General features: G+C 27.1%; 1 protein-coding gene across 1 annotated transcript in view; it reads left to right on the plus strand.

Moving 5' to 3' along the window:
- Window positions 1-16680, plus strand: part of LOC111618899 — an 83500-nt gene extending 66820 nt beyond the window's left edge. Inside the window, exons 4-6 of the mRNA XM_023360524.1 lie at window positions 14523-14753; window positions 14860-14999; window positions 16331-16680. Of these exons, the coding sequence (XP_023216292.1) occupies window positions 14523-14753; window positions 14860-14999; window positions 16331-16630 (671 nt within the window). The 3' untranslated portion in view covers window positions 16631-16680. The remainder of the gene's footprint in view (window positions 1-14522; window positions 14754-14859; window positions 15000-16330) is intronic.
- The last annotated feature ends 979 nt before the right edge of the window (window positions 16681-17659 follow it).

Raw genomic sequence — 17659 nt, forward strand, 5'->3', positions numbered from 1 at the left:
ATAAAAAATTGAATATATATATATATATATATATTATTATTTTTTTTATAAAGAATTTCGATATCACAAATTGGATTTTTGAGGGAAATTGAAGAGGAGTTTTCTCACAAATGGAAATATCACAAATAAATTTTGTATAACGTTTACAAAATGATTTTCTAATTAAAGTTTGAAATAGTCATTATAGACAATTTTCTACGAAATAGCTTTCAATAATCAATGATTTCTCTGCACTTGTACGATAATTGCAACTAAATATCCGATTTTGAACGTTTACTAATAGAATACCAGGATCGATACTTTTAATAAATACTTAAATACCTAAGTACCAATTCATTAAAATATCAAATAAAAAAAAAATAAAGTAAAAATCTCCACATCCTTTTTTTTTATATTGCCTTTAAGTCTTATCTTCCTCTCTTAAGATGAGGTTGGAGGAGGAGGAGGAGGAGGAGGAAGAAGTGGAAAAAAAAGAGGAAGTATTGTGTAGTCATTACAAAAATGTAAGCGGATTGCATGCAAATTCAACTTAAACTATCGAAGTAGAATAGTCGAATTTTACGGATTAAATAATTTCTGAATGTTTGTGTCAAGAAAAAATAAAGAAAAAATGCAAATCTACTTCTCAGTTTGTAACAATCGACAATCATGGTAAACGACATGTTCATACATTGAAGAACAGTAACAACCATTACTGCATACCTCAACTGTTTTATGTTAATCGATTGAAGACGTTTAATTTTCCATTCAGTGAATCTTTAACAGCTGTTACAAAGTTGATTAATTTTAATACTGTAATTTTTTTTATTAAAAAAAAATATACTACACTTTTTAAACAAATTAGTAATGTTCGTAATAATCCCTTCCTTAACGAATATCACCTTAAAAAGTTTTTTTTTTCCTGTGGTAAATCTTTTAAATTTTTTTCTTCTAAAATATTCTCGAATTTTAAGTCTTTATATTGAGAAATTATGTATATTAATGTATATATTTTATGGTATTATAATAAGGGAATTTCTGTAGAAGGTTTAAAGAGAGAAGAAGTGTTTTCCTCTTTTGTTTAGAATTTATTTATATAATAAATTACTTTTTAATTTAGCTGAAATCAATCTGTTGTTAATGGCGTGACGAAATTTCCTTCGCTCCACATCCATCTGTTAAATAAGAATCCAAACTTGGTGGTTCTTCTTCTTTTTTTCCCCTTTCTTCCCTTTTTCCCCACCTAAAAGTGATTACTTTCAAGATATTCTTTTTACAGGTTTGAGATGTTTTTCTTTTCTTTAACAAGAAGAATTTTCTTGGGGGTTAAGAACACATTTAATTGGGAGATAAAGCGCTAGGAGAGAATCTTTTTGGCTGACCAATGTTGGATACCCTTCTTCTATTAGAAGCGTTTAATTTTCTTTTATTTATCTTCCACTAAGCAAATGACACTGGATCGATAGTAAAGGCTAAATATCTAGCTAGCAAGGTCTTCTCTGATGTACTTGGCTGGAAATACGGCAGAAGCAATGTGAAACTACCACCTGGCACCATCTTGCTGTGCTATATTATCAATGCTCGCATGCATGGAATGGACTCAAGTAGAGAGAGAGAGAGAAGAGGAGGGAGAGAAAGAGAGAGAGAGAGAGAGAGCTTACTTTACTTGAAAGAACTGGAAAAGTAAGGTTTTGCCAAACCATTGAGTTAGCGATGGCAACTTCCTGTAAATGGCGGATTCTGGTTGAAATTTCAACACCATTATTTCAGTCGAACGTAAAAGTTTTGTCTAAACTTTAAAATACTATTTAAAGCTTTAAAGCAATTCTTCAAGCGTAAATGAAGATATCCCACGTGATATCTAATATTTATCTCTACAGTTAACTTTATATATATATTGTATTTTAAAACTTAACTTCCCCCCTCATTCACACACGGGAGACAAAGGAAAAAAAGAATAATTTCACACGAAATTAATTCAGATTTAATTAAATAATATAATCCGAGTATTATTATAAAAATAGGGAAAAACGTAACTTTATATATATAAGCTATATATATATATATATATTTAATTACATTCGTTATATTAATTAAGGGGTAGAGAACAGTTCGAAATTTTTATATTTCACTAAATGAAGACTGCTAAAGTTTTCATTTGGCAGCAACAATGAAAAGGTAATTTCATTAGTTTGTTCAGCCAGATGTAAAAGATCAGCTAAAGTCTTGGTTGCTAAATTTATTTTACTTTTGTACTCAAGACGATATTAATTTTTCTTACTCGAAAAGATATTTAATTATTAACAAATAACAATTTCCCAGTTTAATGTTATTAAGATAAGAATGCGGGGAGGAGGAAGAAGGAGGGAAAGCAACAAGAGTTACTATACGAAGCAACATATTAATTTCGCCAATGCACAATAATGTTTGCTGGTAGAGTTTATTACTATTACGAAATGTTGGAGAGAAGTGGTTCCTAAATGTTGTAATCTGAATTGTTAATTTTAGTAATTAATAACATAAGATAGACAAGTATGATATTATCAGGAATTCGTAACCGATATCGTTTCTCTCTCTCTCTCTCTCTCTTTCTCTTTCTCTCTCTCTACTCCCCCCTCTTTGAATTATTTATTTAAGTTTTATTACACGGAAGTTAAATTTGATTAATATATTTAAATTAAATATGATAAATGGCTTTAAGTTTTCATTATAATTTTAAGTATTAAGAATATAAATGTTGTTTGTTGTCTATGTTCCTTTTAACGTTGATCGTAAATTTAATTTTGCATGAAAGACTACTTTATTCACCTTTCAAATGTTTGTTTTCTCATCAATTAGTGTAGAGGGGAGGAAGATGGAGAGGAAAGAAGGGAAAAAAATACATTAAATTTTAATATATATATATATTTTTTTCTGTTTCCGTTTATATAAATTTGTTGCGGTCAAATATAACCAAAATCAATCTTTCAGTCGGGGGGAAACGTCGGAAATTTATTTTGTCAGTTTATCTTGTAAAATATTCATTCGATGGTTTGTTGGTGGAAGAGAACACGCTTCTTCGATACTACTTTTCTATCAATAAAGCAAATCAAGATGTATTATGCAACTTTCTCAAAAGAATATTCCCTTCCATATAAAACTAAATGGATAAATTTTATAGTTCGATGCTTTAAAATTAATATATATTGGATGCATTTTTGCTTTATGTTTTATTAATTTACTTCACGTCTGTATCTATTTTTATGTTATTCTTCTTTATCCGTTTAAAACACCTATAAAGATATTTTATTGATTGTTTTTTATTTATATACTGGGTTTTTATTAAAGAAAAATGATACTTGATAAACATCAGTTTGTTATACGATAAAAAAAAACTCCTTCAAGTTTCATGTCTGCTGTCAAAAATATCTTTAAAAATAATCTTTAAAGCAAAATATTTTAATAATATATACTTATTTTGTTTTCTAACCAGTGCCTGATTGTCCAAGTAGACAACTTGGGCATAGGTATACACAATCTATTAGGTAGCCTATACAATTAGGCAATGGGTTAGGTATAACAATTGTATAACATAATTTATAAATCATTCTGTAATTACAACTAGTTTATGTCATAAAATTACGTAGTGGGTCTTTAATCTTCTGTGCCTCGGGTCTTAGAAGGTCTTAAAAATCCAGCATTGTTCTTTACTGCACACCTGAAAGAGACTACGCCATTGTGCTCTATGATGTAGAAAAAAGAATATAAAGAATTTTCCAAAAAAAAAATAAATATTTTGAAGATTCTTACAAAATAACAATTCGATTTAATTCTTAACAAAAATCGATAGAAAAAAAAAGTTTTTTTTGCTCGATTTTTATCACGAAATTGTGTAAAAATATTAAATTTTTCTCATTTTATTTTCTTGAAAAAAAAAATAATTCAAGAAAAAGAAAATTTTGCTCAATTTCATTAATGAAATTGACTTAAATAAAATTTTTTTATCGATTTCGAAATCGAATTCACAAACAAATTCGATTTCTATGATAGATAGAATCAGAAGATTTCATTGATGAAACTCACACAAAAATTTCTTACGACTTACTTTTTTTTTTTTAACTCTATTTTTGCTTCACTGATGCAGCTTACTAAATTTGATCTAAATCAGTTTTATATACGGAACGACCTAGATAAATTCAATTGATTTAATCACGAAATAGGACCTAGATAAATCCACCAACTTTGTATAACTATCAACCTAAATGAATACCGCAAGTATTGTTGATCCTTTGTTGTTTCCTACTCAGTAACGTTAGATCACTGCATTTACCTTTCTAAGGAAATCAAAATACTTATTATTTTTTTTCGTAGGAAAGAAGGGAGATAAAACAAATATACATTGTGTTACTTTGCAAAATAAAAATAGAGAGTGCTGCATTGTTATTTTCTTTATTAAATCAACACGAAAAATCGATATAGACAGGAAGTGCAACGTGATAGTTCCTTCATAAAAGTGGTAAACACTAAGTATTAAAAATTCGATAGGAAAAAAAAAAAATAATAATATTTTTTAATATCTTACAAACTAATATTTTTCTGTACTGTACGTAATATTATTTTATAACACATTACAAACACAGAAAAAAATAGTAAAGCTTTAAACTCCTGAGTAGAATAGAGTAATACAAGTATCATTAATCTCTTCATAAAAAGAACATAAAATCTAATTTATTATTTACCTCTGCAAATCAGCATAAATCCAATTTGTTGGTTTCCTCATTGGAAATAGACTAAAAGGTAATGAATAAGTTTCCTTTAAGTTAAATTTACATAAATTTAATTTGGGAATTATTCGTGTAAACATGAAGAATATATATAAAGTACAGTACATATATATATATATATTTGGTATTCTTTTTATTTAAATATATAAGTTGTAAAAAGTGATTTCAGCTGTCTGAAAGATTTCAAAAAGAAAATTTTCTTAAAGCAAAAATTCATGCAATTTGATTTAAATATCGATTAGACACGAGTATCGCCATTCTGTTGATTGGTTTTTAGTTGTTTTCGGTTTAATGAATTTCATTCTTTTATCATTTGTTTGCTTTGGTGAACGGAAATCAATATCATGCTTGCCTTCTATTAATATCTAGTAGTAAACATTATCATGACAATTTGAACTACATACTGCCTAAAATGTAATACTTACTTAAGCATTTACATATGCTGAATTATGCATGTCGTTTTGATGTGCATTTGACAAATGTTCGGGGAATATATATGTATGTAAAATTTAAAACGACCGAAAAAAATTGTATATATATATATATATATATTTATATACATATCCTACCTGAACATTTTCAGTTGCATAAATCTAAGCCGATTTACGTAGAAGTTTCTTTATCTTTCATTGCTTAAATAATAGAGGAATAAATGTATAAAAGAATGATTTATGGATACATTTTATTAATGCTTACTAATCAGATTCAAGAAAATATAAATAAATTTTTATATTGAATTCTGGATGCATTTTTATACCCCCGATTTAATGCAGTTTCTTCTTCTTCTTCTTCTTTTTCTTCTTCTGTTTTTAAGATTATAGATACGTTTATCTGAGGATGTTTTCAGTCTTCTCAGTCTTAGGAATATCAAGGTGAAGATATGGCTTCTTTTAATGCACCTTGAAATCTCTGGTATGAAAAGTGAAGATCTATCTTGTCACTTCTTGTAGGTTTTGTTGGAAGTTGCGAAGAGATATTGAACTCCATACTGTCTAAAAATGTTGAATTATACCATTCTGTTTCTTTAAAAGATTTTTTCTGTTACAGAAACGGTGTTATTTGAAGGGGTTTTCTTGCATTAAAAAAATCATAAATTACATTACTTTCCACTTCTCTGGCACAATTAAAAAAAAAGGTGTATAAGAACCTACTACAAAAACTTAAAACTGCATTCTGTACTTTTTAAACCCGGTATTCATTTTATGAATACTTTTACTTACTTCGTATTTTTTTTAACGTATCCATTACAAACACACACACAAGACATTTCTTCAAATATTACAGAATCGATATTACAGGTAATGTTGCATTTTTATAAAAATGTAATGGGGGTGGGTGGGAGAATGTTATCGAAGTTGCAACTCGCATCGTTTGTTTTTCGATCTGTGAAAGTTAAAAAAAAACAAGGGAAAAAAATGTTTGTATCTTGAGAAGTGAATTTAATTATGCTGCTGTTCTAGACTAAAAGAAACAGATGGCAAGAAAAATAAATGATGGATGACCTTCGTAATATTTCTTACGAAAAGGCAGAATGTAAAAAAAAAAAGAAATGTTTACACTAACCACACATCACTCAAAAGATCAGAAATGATAATTAATTCTTTACGCTAGATAATGATTTACTTCTTATCCCCTAGTTAACTGTATATAAACTGGTTGCATGTAATACTATCCTTCAATTTACTAATAAAAAAAAAGAAAAAAAAGAATAGAATTTTTTTTTCTTTCTTTAATTCTGAAACCCCATCCACTGCAAACAGCCTAAAGAAATTATATCTCAGATTTGCATAAATTAAGCAAATGTGCAATGCCCAAAAGTAACGTAAAAATATCTTTCTTTAACCTTAGAGTATTAAGAATTTACATAATATATGGAAATTCATATTTTAAGATTAATAAGGTATATTTTAAGTTGTTGCAATTTTGAGAACTGTAAGAAGGGGGAGGAGGGTATTGAGAATTATTAAAGAAATTGAAATTTTAATCTATGTTTTGCATGTTGTTTTATAATTTATGATATTTTATTTAAATATATGCATCAAATTATGATATGTTTCCATTTTTGGCTTAAGACGAAGATAAAATTTGACACTTTTTCGAAAAGTAGAAATAAAGTTATATATAATTTTTTTTTTTTCCTGGATTTTTTTTTTTGCATAAAAGTTAAAATACATCTGGATAAAGATATTTTCTACTTATTGAATGAAACTGGAGATATATTTAGTTGTCGAGAAAAAAATTTAAGATATATCTTGGCATTTCGAGTGGAGTTAGAATGTATCTATACACTTTTTTTTTACGTAGAGGATTAAGATATATTTTGCCACTTTGTGAGCGAACATTAAGAAATATTTCTTAAGAATAATGTATATTTTACCTGGAATAACGTTACGTTAGACAATGTATTACGATATTTTAGATGACAGGTATTATAAATGTAACAATCCTTCACAAAAAATGCTGAAGATAGTAAAAGAAAAATGAAAAAAGAAAAAAGTAAGATAAGTACACTCCAGATAATTGTCAAAAAACATTTAAGCAATTTTAACAATGCTACATCCGTGTTTTATAGTTTTTAATAACTTCCTTAGGGAATGTTATTCTTAAAAATATACCACTAACCCTCTGAAATGGTAACATGTGTTCGAGTTGCCCTTACTGAATAACAAGGAGTAAGGATATTGACCAGCCTCAAAATATCTTTTTATTCGAAAACTTGCTTCGATCTTTTGCAAACTTGGAAACATTGTCATGTCTAGAGCATTAGTGTGATTTTTATCCATTAAACCCAACTTAGTTGCTAATGGGATATACTATCTTCAATTTTATAGATGCACGAAAGGTGTTTCCTATAGTTTCCTTACAATTTAACATCATTATGGCACATTACTGTAAAATTGCTTTACTTGATGCGAATATTATAACGAAAGCAATATTTTTAAGTTACTTTAGATGAATATTTATAAATATGCTAGCGAGAAAGTAGTTTTGTTTGCCAAAAATTCCTTTTTTTCCCTTACTAAACAAACATTATATCGTTTACATTTTCATAAAATTTTGATAATCAAGAAAAAAAAAGAGAGATAATAATGACAGTGGATAAACACGAAACGGAAAATTTTAAATAAATAAACTTTTTTTATGTTTTATTTTTAAAAAATCGATTTCGAAATCGATTTTAATAATCGATTAAATAAAATTAATCGATTATTTTTATAACTAAACGATTTAATTAAATCGATTATGAAATCGATTAAAACTTTTCGAAATCGATTTTTATTTAATCGATTATTTTTATAACTAAACGATTTAATTAAATCGATTTCAAATTTTAAAATCGATTTAATTAAATCGTTTCGAAAATTTTCAATTTTAAGTTTGAAAAATAAAAAAAAAACAAAATAAATAATTTTTATCTCAGATTCAATTTTCAAAATACTTTATTTTATTTTTTTTTTAAACTTAATTTTGCTAATTTAATATAAATTTATATAATCCGAATTTTAAATTATTACTCGATTTTATTAAAGAAATATTTTTAGTTTTAAAGAGAATATTATTAAAATTAAAAAAAAAGAAATATTTTTTTCAATATAAATTCGCTAAAAGGGGTTTATAAATATTAAAAAATGATACCAATTTTATAAATGAGACTACACAAAATTACAATTTATTGAATAAATATGCATAAATATCAAATAATGATAAAAAAATGAATAAAATATTTATGAAGAGCGTCATCTCTGGGATTAAAATTCTTATTATTTGAAAATCGTTCTGTTGAAATTAATGAAGAAAATAGATTAAATTAATCATAGCGATAAAAATTTCATACGAAAGTAAAAAAAGAAAAAAAAAGATTCAAGTGATAATGTGAAAGAAGAATGATCAAAAAGGTAAATCATTAATCATATAAAAGTTATTATTTATCGTTCTCACGCAATAGTTATTGGCATTCGCATCTGAAAATACAATATTAAAAGATGATAACAAAATATCTTGCTCCTCCTTAACGTTTATTGTTTTCACTTACGTGATTTTTTTTTCTCTTTGAAGTCAAAGGAATTTAATAAATAAAATTCGTCAGAAAATCATTCATTAAGGAGAGTAATATGAGTGAATTTTTTAAATTATGTTTCTTCGTTTATAGTAAAAAATAATATTCATCTTTTCAAAAATAATTATCGCAAAAGAAGAAAAACAGATGGCTACGCTTCTTTCGTTTAAAAAAGTATATATATGTATATATATAAAAATTTGAAAAATAAAGAGAAGATAATATCATAACTAATTTGATATTAGATTAAATATATTAGTCAGCGAATTTTTTTAAATGATTTATGGATGTTACGCTTGTTATAATTCGCTGTTTAGCATTGGTTATGCTCATGTGTCAGTTGGAGGCAAAACTATCTTACACAATCAACACGTTTATCTGATAGGGAGACTAAAGCCTGTTACCATAGCAATTGGCCCGGTGCCAGTTTGTCTAGACTCATGACGATCAATGGAGCATGACATCACGACTATCCCATGGAGATGGTCCTCACTTAATAGCCATAAGACCACGTACAAGTTAATTGTCTGAAATGAACTTCTGCTGAAATCGTTTAAGTTGCAATATTGCTTTTCTATTAATTTCCTTTTTTTTCTTTCTACTGTTTACAGCTTCTATACAGTAACATTAGTAGTATTAAAACAAACTGCATATAAATACACAAAGAAATAATTAATAATTAATTTCTTCCTGAATTGCTAAAAATAGTCATTAAAATTATCATAATAAATTTACGATAAAATTAATCACAATAAGTAAACAATAATATTGAATATACAAGATTGAATATAAATAATTAATTAAATTTAATTGGATAATTAATATTTAAATTCGAATAAATAGTAATTTGTGATGTAAATTGATATACATTGTAGTATATAGGTGATTCATCTTAAAGATATTAAATAAAAAATATAAATAATCACTTCAATTTATAGTTAACATTATAAAATATTGAAGGAAGAAAATCTTCTACCATGAAATAGATATGGAACGACAAAACTAATATATTAAAGTAGCTGTTCTATCGTAAAGTATGGGATGAAAGTAGTGCTAGTTAGTACCATAAAATACGGAATTTCGTTGGAAATTTAGTATCAGTAAACACGTAGATACAATTTGTATGGTAAAATAGATTTAATATCAAAATTTAGTAACATTAAAAGTAGATATAGTATCACAAAATTCAGTATCGTATAAAGATATAGTATCAACAGTAACATTTAATATTACACTATCTCCAAATATGAAATATATTTCCCTATAGATAGAAAAAATAAAATAAAAAGAAAGCAATACTATATTTTCATCACAGAATTTTATTTTTTAGTTTTTTTTTTCTAGGAGGAAAGCATATTGGCATGTTATTTTTTTTTACTCCTTAAAAAATTGCACTCGTATCCAAAGGGAAAAAATAGTGAATTTTATCCAGGGATGCCCCGAGGGTTTCTTTTTTTAAAGGTTTGATACTTTTTTAGAGTGGCCTGAAAGGAGAATTTGGCATTTTACTTCTTGTTGGTAATCTCATCCTCTCATCTGACTTTTTCTTATCTTATCTTCAGAGAACAGATGTAAGAAAATGCTGAATATAGGAAATAGCTTCATTTTCTTTCATCATTTCCAAACTTCTCATTTCAATACATCAAATTCGAGTATCCGAACAACTGATTTTTGTATCATAATTGTAGAAATTTAAGCTAATTTAAAAAAAAAAAAAATATTTTATAGTATAAAATCGATAAATCAATTTTGCATTAATCTTCGTTAGTAACTACACATGATATATAACCTCAATAACTTTTTGTTTATAACAGTTTAAAATATTTAAATTAAAGTAAAGAGATATTTAGAACAGAATCTTCTACGGAAAATATATCTTTTTTATGCACCATTTTTAACTGAAATATTTCAGACAAAAGTTGTATTTACTGTGGTGAAACTCGCGAGAGCTTTGTTTAATTTCACCGAAATTTCGTGATGCGATTACTAAATTCTTAAAATAAATGTATAAAATGACACTGGCCACGAAATTCTGACTGTATATTTTTTATATAAAGGCAGCAAATTGCCTTTTTCTCCAGCAAACTTTAAGCATAAATGCGTTTACTAATGTTACTAGTGGAGATAGTGAAAATGCTTCCTGATTCCCAAAATGTAATTTCTGTTGTAGAAGTTAGAAAGATCGATTATCGAAGTAAGTTAAATAAAGAAAGAACATAATTTTGAACTTTATTGCAATTTTTCTTTCCTCCTTTTCTTATTCAGTAGCAAGGCAATAATAATAATAATATTACTCTATATATATATATCTGTGGTAAGTTTAGATTTTTCTCCCTCTCCATCCTCCCTCCCCTGTATGGCCAATAAGCATGTTTTATACATTTCATTGCATCATATATCGTTCCATGTATTACTAAAGAAAAGCTTTTTTCTGTCCAGTCATAAAACTATATTAGGCACAGAAATTTAGCAGAAAATATACAACATTAAATAAAGAACCGGTTAAAGTAGGCATAAGAAAGTTCAATTTGTATCTAAGTTCAACTTACAGAAGATACGAATTTTCTCGTATGCACATGCTATTTTTGAATCTAGTAAAGAAATATTTATATATAGAAAAAAATGTATAGAATCTCCCTTAGAATTTATAAAAGGTTTACAAGTTTCGTTTCACAAATTATTCAACAAGGAACGTACATTCTTTTGCATTATAAATACGTTCGAATTCTTATAAATGATCTGAAAAACTCATCAATAAACGTCAAGGAAATATATATATATGTATGTATATAAATATTTTTTAAAAGAAAAATGTTATTGAGAAAGTATACATTTATTATACTTTCTTCTATTTATAAAAGAAAACAATTTACTTTAATAACATTCTTATTTTGCACGAACATCAGATGTAATGGTTTCTCGGCCCATTAGTCTGACAACTTGATACTCACAACTTTGAAATTTTGTAAACTTCAAAAGATATTGTTTAAAATTTCATACAATATCACCAAAAGTTTAATTTTACAAGCAGTCGAGTAAATTTCCTCCACCCAAAAAACAAGTAAGGAGGGAGTGACACAATGCTTAACGTATTAAAATCTCCACTGCTTTAAAAAAAAAAAAAAAAGTTGACTTTTAACTTCTTAAATTAATTTAATTCTATTATTTAAGATATAATTTTATANATATTATAATTTTAAACCATGGGCCATAATGACTTATTCATGAAAGTATTTAAAACGTTTCCGAAAATTGATGTACACGATAAACTTTCTTCTAAAGTAACTCGATAAATTTATAAGATCAATAAAGGCGGGGGGAAGAAAGGGTTGGAAAATAGAAGAAGAAGAAGAAGAAGAAAGTAAGTAGAGAATCCAGCATCACGAATTATCCTAGATTTCATTCTAGAGAGGATTGGACGATAAAGTAAGATGAATAAATTAACCATAATGCATTTTTCAAACGTCAAAACTAAGTCTTAAAAATTCGTTACGCCTTGAATACAAAAAGTCTATTATGCAGAGATACAATATCCGGACGTATTCAATCAAGTGATAAAATGCAGGCTTTATCATCCCTTTGGAATTTGTTGAATACCAATATAGAGAAACGATAGAGGGTCGCTGTTCGTTAGTCTTTTCACGTCTTCCTACTAGTGGCTAATCATGTCACCAACATCCATACAGGCAATACCTTTGGACTGACCATTTCGGGCAAACAGGAGGTTGATTAAGAGGCCCGCTTTCATTCAATGTGTTTTGGTCATCAGAATTCAAACAGCATTCCAATTGGTGACGTTTCTGGCATTTGATTTGGACAAATGCTTTGGCCTGGAAATTGAAGTCTGCTATTAAAAAGAACTTTTCTTTTTCCTTCTTCTTCTTCGTCTTCTTCTTCTTCTTCTTCTTATTTTTTTTTGTTTTTTATTTCGAAATTTTCATTCTGATTGCGTTGTGCTACGTGTTTACCTTATCGATTTATATAACCTCGGATGATTTATAGTAAACTGTGAAAGGCTCTTTATCCCAGTAATTACTCCATATAACTCTTCAGATTTGATACGGAGACAGTTCAGTTACTATAATTGGATCGATTTTTTTTTCTAAGTCACTCGAGTATAAATACATTTCCTCCCAAAATACATTAAAATAACCTTTTTAAAAACCCTCTTTGTCTCTCGTATAATGATTAGTTTGGTATAAAGTAACAAAAATTTGAATCAAAGACCAGAAATCCAACGTACAAATTCAAATATATTGAAATTTTCTTACGGTAAAACCTGTGTAAACAGGAATCGTACGATTTTCCAGCTTGGCAGGTTTTTATGTTAACACAAAAAAATATATATATATTTACTCCGTTTCGAATATTTTTTTTCGTTATAAAGTTCCGTTTTGGACAGGTTTTACTACGTTAGAAATAATTAAAATGTTTTCAGTGAAATACGTAAATTATTTTCTTTCTTTAAGGGAGGAAGTTATATTCCTTTCTCTTCTATTTTCTAGGAGAAAAATCTCCCATTTTTATTACGAAATAAAGAACCATTTGTCTAGTTTCTAAATACGACATTATCCAAACAGCATCACTTCAATATTTCACTTAAATCCATGCATCAAACTTCATCATATACACCATTCTTTGGAAGATATCATATTCAAAAAAAATCGTTATTTCAGATACAGTTTCTCTATCATCTTCAAATCCAACAAGTCATGAAAATGTTCATTCTGGTTCCTATATCACACACTTTCTTGTCTTTTTATGATGGACCCTTTCCGATTTTCTTATATCTGACAAATATCCGAGTAGAATTTTTATCTCGGTTGTTTATATACACCAGGCGATTTACTCAACTTACATAAAGTTAAATGCTTTATTGTTTTCTTCACTGATACAAGGAATGAAGGAAGGAATAAGAAAGAAATAATAATAATAAATTCCCAATTTTTTTTGAATACGAATTAACGTGATAGATAGATTATTTATACAGTAAAAAAACAAAAAAAAAACAGTATAGGAGGTCTGAAGAATATGAGATCTTGAAGGTCATTCCTATCCATTTTTCATGAAGGTTTCAATGAGTAGTTTCGACAACTTTAGACCTACAACAAATTATAAATTATGTAACATTTCCATCTCATTTATTTTGCTTAAAGGTGATTAATGTTTCCTATGGTAAATAGTTTTCGAATAAGAAAAGGATAAAGGGAAAGGAGTATATGATCAATGGGCAAAAAATAATTTTGCAAGAAGGAATTTTCGTTAGTTTTATCCTCCCCACCCCTTCAAGCTTCAAAAAATAGAAAATTTAGTTAGAAATGATGGTACTACATTCGACTATCATGATAAGAAATGGTACGTATCATGATAAATATATTTAGAAAGAGCCGATATCTTATCTATAGTAATTTGTTACTGCTGCAACACGCGATACAAAGATGTATCGTCTGATATATAATTAAAAATGAGCTTAAATTCAGTTGATGAAATATGTCCTCATTCATTTCTCATAGAAGTAATAAAGTAAAATTTAAAATTAAAAAAATAAAATAAAATAAAACCGAAATTGTCAGTTTAAAATCTATTTAATAAGAGACTCATTCGTTAATAAAACACTTAAAATCTTAAATACGAGGAAAATTTTAACCGCTGGGTACGATATTTAACAAGTGAAGTAATCTGAAAATTGGTAGATTAATAATAATTTAATCGCTCGTTCTCAGGTAATAATTACTTTCAGGCATCTCCAAGATACGTAGTCAACTACCCACAATTGTATCATCATCCACAACTTCAGTTATCTAGATTGGGATTAAAATTTGTGGCTAATAAAAGTTACTTTCCTGATGGACTATTAAAATTCCTTTGCATAGCAAATTACACCATCATAAGTTCAATAACCAGCGACGAATATTATGCTACTAACAGTAGCAAACCATTAGGACCTCATTTAGGTAAGAATCATATGAAAAAAAAAATTTTTTCAAAAATATGAATAAACGTTTATTTTTATTTTTTGATTTTGATTGACAGGAAACTTTTATCGTTGAATATTTTCAGCTTTATCTTCATTCAGGAGTAGTCCTATTATCAGTGGAGCAAGGAGAAGATATGAAGTTGGTGATTTGGTTTTTGTCAATTGCACGGCACCAAAATCACTTAGCCATACTCAACTTAAGTGGTTTATTAATGATAAAGAGGTAAAAAAAAATTATATCTAAAATAATAATAATAATAATATCTTTAGAAGTTAGAATTAACTGTTGCTTTATCCCTAGAGTATTAATTAAGCTAGTGTAGTTTTTTCTGTTATGATAGAGCCACACACTTAGATACAATAAAAAAATAAACTGTTAAAAAGTTTTTTTTATTTCACAATCTCTTGAAAGGAAGGAAATGGAAGACTTTGAAAGATAGAGATAAGGAATTTTTTTCTATATATATATATATAAAACTAAATTCCAGGTTTGGGAATGCTTGCCAGATTCTAAGGATGATAGTGGAGAAAAGGTATCAGTGAACAATACAATAAAATCTAAATAAAAAATAGTAATAAAACTATTTGAAATTGTAAAAGTTACAAGAAGTTTGACTTGTTTTAAGACATGCAAAATCAATTAAGAATAAGAATCGACGTTACGATTCTAAAAATATATATATATAAATTGATATAAAATAATTGAATTTCTAAGCTCGAGTGCGAATAAATTACCTTTGATACCAATGATAATTGAAATATTAATATGCAAAGCAGAGATTAATTATAATTTATATCACGGAAATTAATTTAGTTACCGTTACTTATAATTATTTTTATTGTTCTTAGTTGTTTAGTTGGTATTTTAAAATTGGCATAAAGGGTAAAAAAGAAAAAGAAGAAGAAGAAGAAGAGAGTAAAGAGACATAAATTTGCATTTTTATTTTTATTGGAAAAATACGAAGTGTTGTACGAATGAATAATCTCCCCCCCCTTCTGCTCTTCAAACAGTTACAAAAATCGTACAGGATCATTAAAAGAAATTTATGCGTTAAAATTCACTACTCATCTTATTATTACAGCAGTGACGAGTTTTAAACTTGGCATATCGGGGTGAAAATCTCATAAATCTGTAACATCCTACTTTACTCTCCATTAAAAAAAAATTGCTGCGAGGGGTATATATTTCCATATTACTCTTGTACAGATTTAGAGAAAAAAAAAATAATAATAATAACATTTCCCCCCTCGAGTATAATATCCTACGACAATATTAAACCTTTGAAATGTTCAGAAATCTTCTAAATATTTTGCCGGGAATTTAATCGATTCGTGTGCAATTAATTATAATTGGAATGCAACAAATAATACAACATAAGTTGATTGTAGTGGCTCATAATTAGCATCTTTTAATGATCAATTTTGCTCTTTATAATAATAATTAAAATTTAATTATAATTAAAGAAAATAGTAAGGAAAAAAAAACTTAAAGTGGAGAGATTTAATTACATTAAGAATTGTGTTTTTTTTTTTGTATTGTATTTTTAAAAACAGGCCAGAGAAGAGAATGTGTTTGTTTATCCCGATCATGTGTATCCAGATGGCCAAAGAGCTGATAATGTTGGCTTACGTTTCATCGTCCAACCGCATCATTTCCAACGAGATATAATTAGATTGAAGTGTTCAGCTGTATTAACAAGTATTATTAGTAAGAGAAGCGAAGAAAAAATTATTGGAGGAGGACAACCGAGTTCAGGATTGCGTGTTTCTGAACATGCCAGAACGGGTTGGTATTACTTTTCTATTTTTAGTAAACTCGTAACTTTAATATCTGATTTGTTGTTAAAGAAGTAAAATCTTATGAGAATTTTTAAAAAGACTTTATTCTTTAAAGAATTACAATACTCGCTTGTCTTTCATCTTCTTTATCTTCTTCTTCTTCTTCGTCTTCCTTTTTGCTTCTTTAGTTAAGGAAAAATGCGTTATTTCTTCGAAAATTTTTATCAAATTTTGGAATTTTTGGATATTAATTGTTGTTATCATTTCTTTAAATACACTCTCTTTTAAAATTTATGTCTTCTTTTTTATATATTTTCTATACAATCCGTCTTTGCTAACTTTATCTTTGAGCTATTTTAAGCTTCATTCTTAGCTAAGAAAATATAGAAAAATAAAAATGTTTTAAAGCAAAATATATAAATAATTTCATTATAACTTAATTTAAGTTAATTTATTAACTTAAATTTAATTTATAAAATTTAATACTCGTAAAACCTGTAAACAACGGCCAATGATGGAAACATAAATGTGGCCGTGGTTCGGAGGTTATTTTTTGTATCAAGTTTTAATGAAATCCTAAAAAAAAAAAGGCGACTGATTGTCATTAGAGGTTCGACTGTATCCATATTAATACATTCAGAAATTTATTTATTTATTTATTTATTTTTACATATACAGTAGCCTATTTATACGTGTATCCTGTAGGCTTATATTTATTTAATTTAAATGTAAATTTTCGCTGAAATTAAGAGGGAAAAATTCTAAAATTAAAGCTGTATTTATTGATTAAAATAATACATATTTTTTTTAAAAAAAGAGAGAGTGTTTTTTTAATGTATATTCCGAATAAAAAAATAAAATTCAAAATAGTGTTTTTTAACAGATGTAGATGAAATTTATAAATTTTGTTTAAAATTACAGATAAAAAAAACGAGTGCAAAGAAAGTATTTTCTAAAATAATGTCATTTATTCCAAACGATTTATCAGATTTGTCAATTCTGTCTGTCATTCTTTCATAATGACATCAAATGCTTCTTAAAACCTTTTGAATAACCCATTTTAAACATTCAGCAGCCAAAAATAGAATATATATATATATATAT

Source organism: Centruroides sculpturatus, unplaced genomic scaffold (genome assembly GCF_000671375.1).
Source record: "Centruroides sculpturatus isolate CEXI.00-Female unplaced genomic scaffold, Cexi_2.0 scaffold58, whole genome shotgun sequence".
NCBI classification, from domain to species: domain Eukaryota; kingdom Metazoa; phylum Arthropoda; class Arachnida; order Scorpiones; family Buthidae; genus Centruroides; species Centruroides sculpturatus.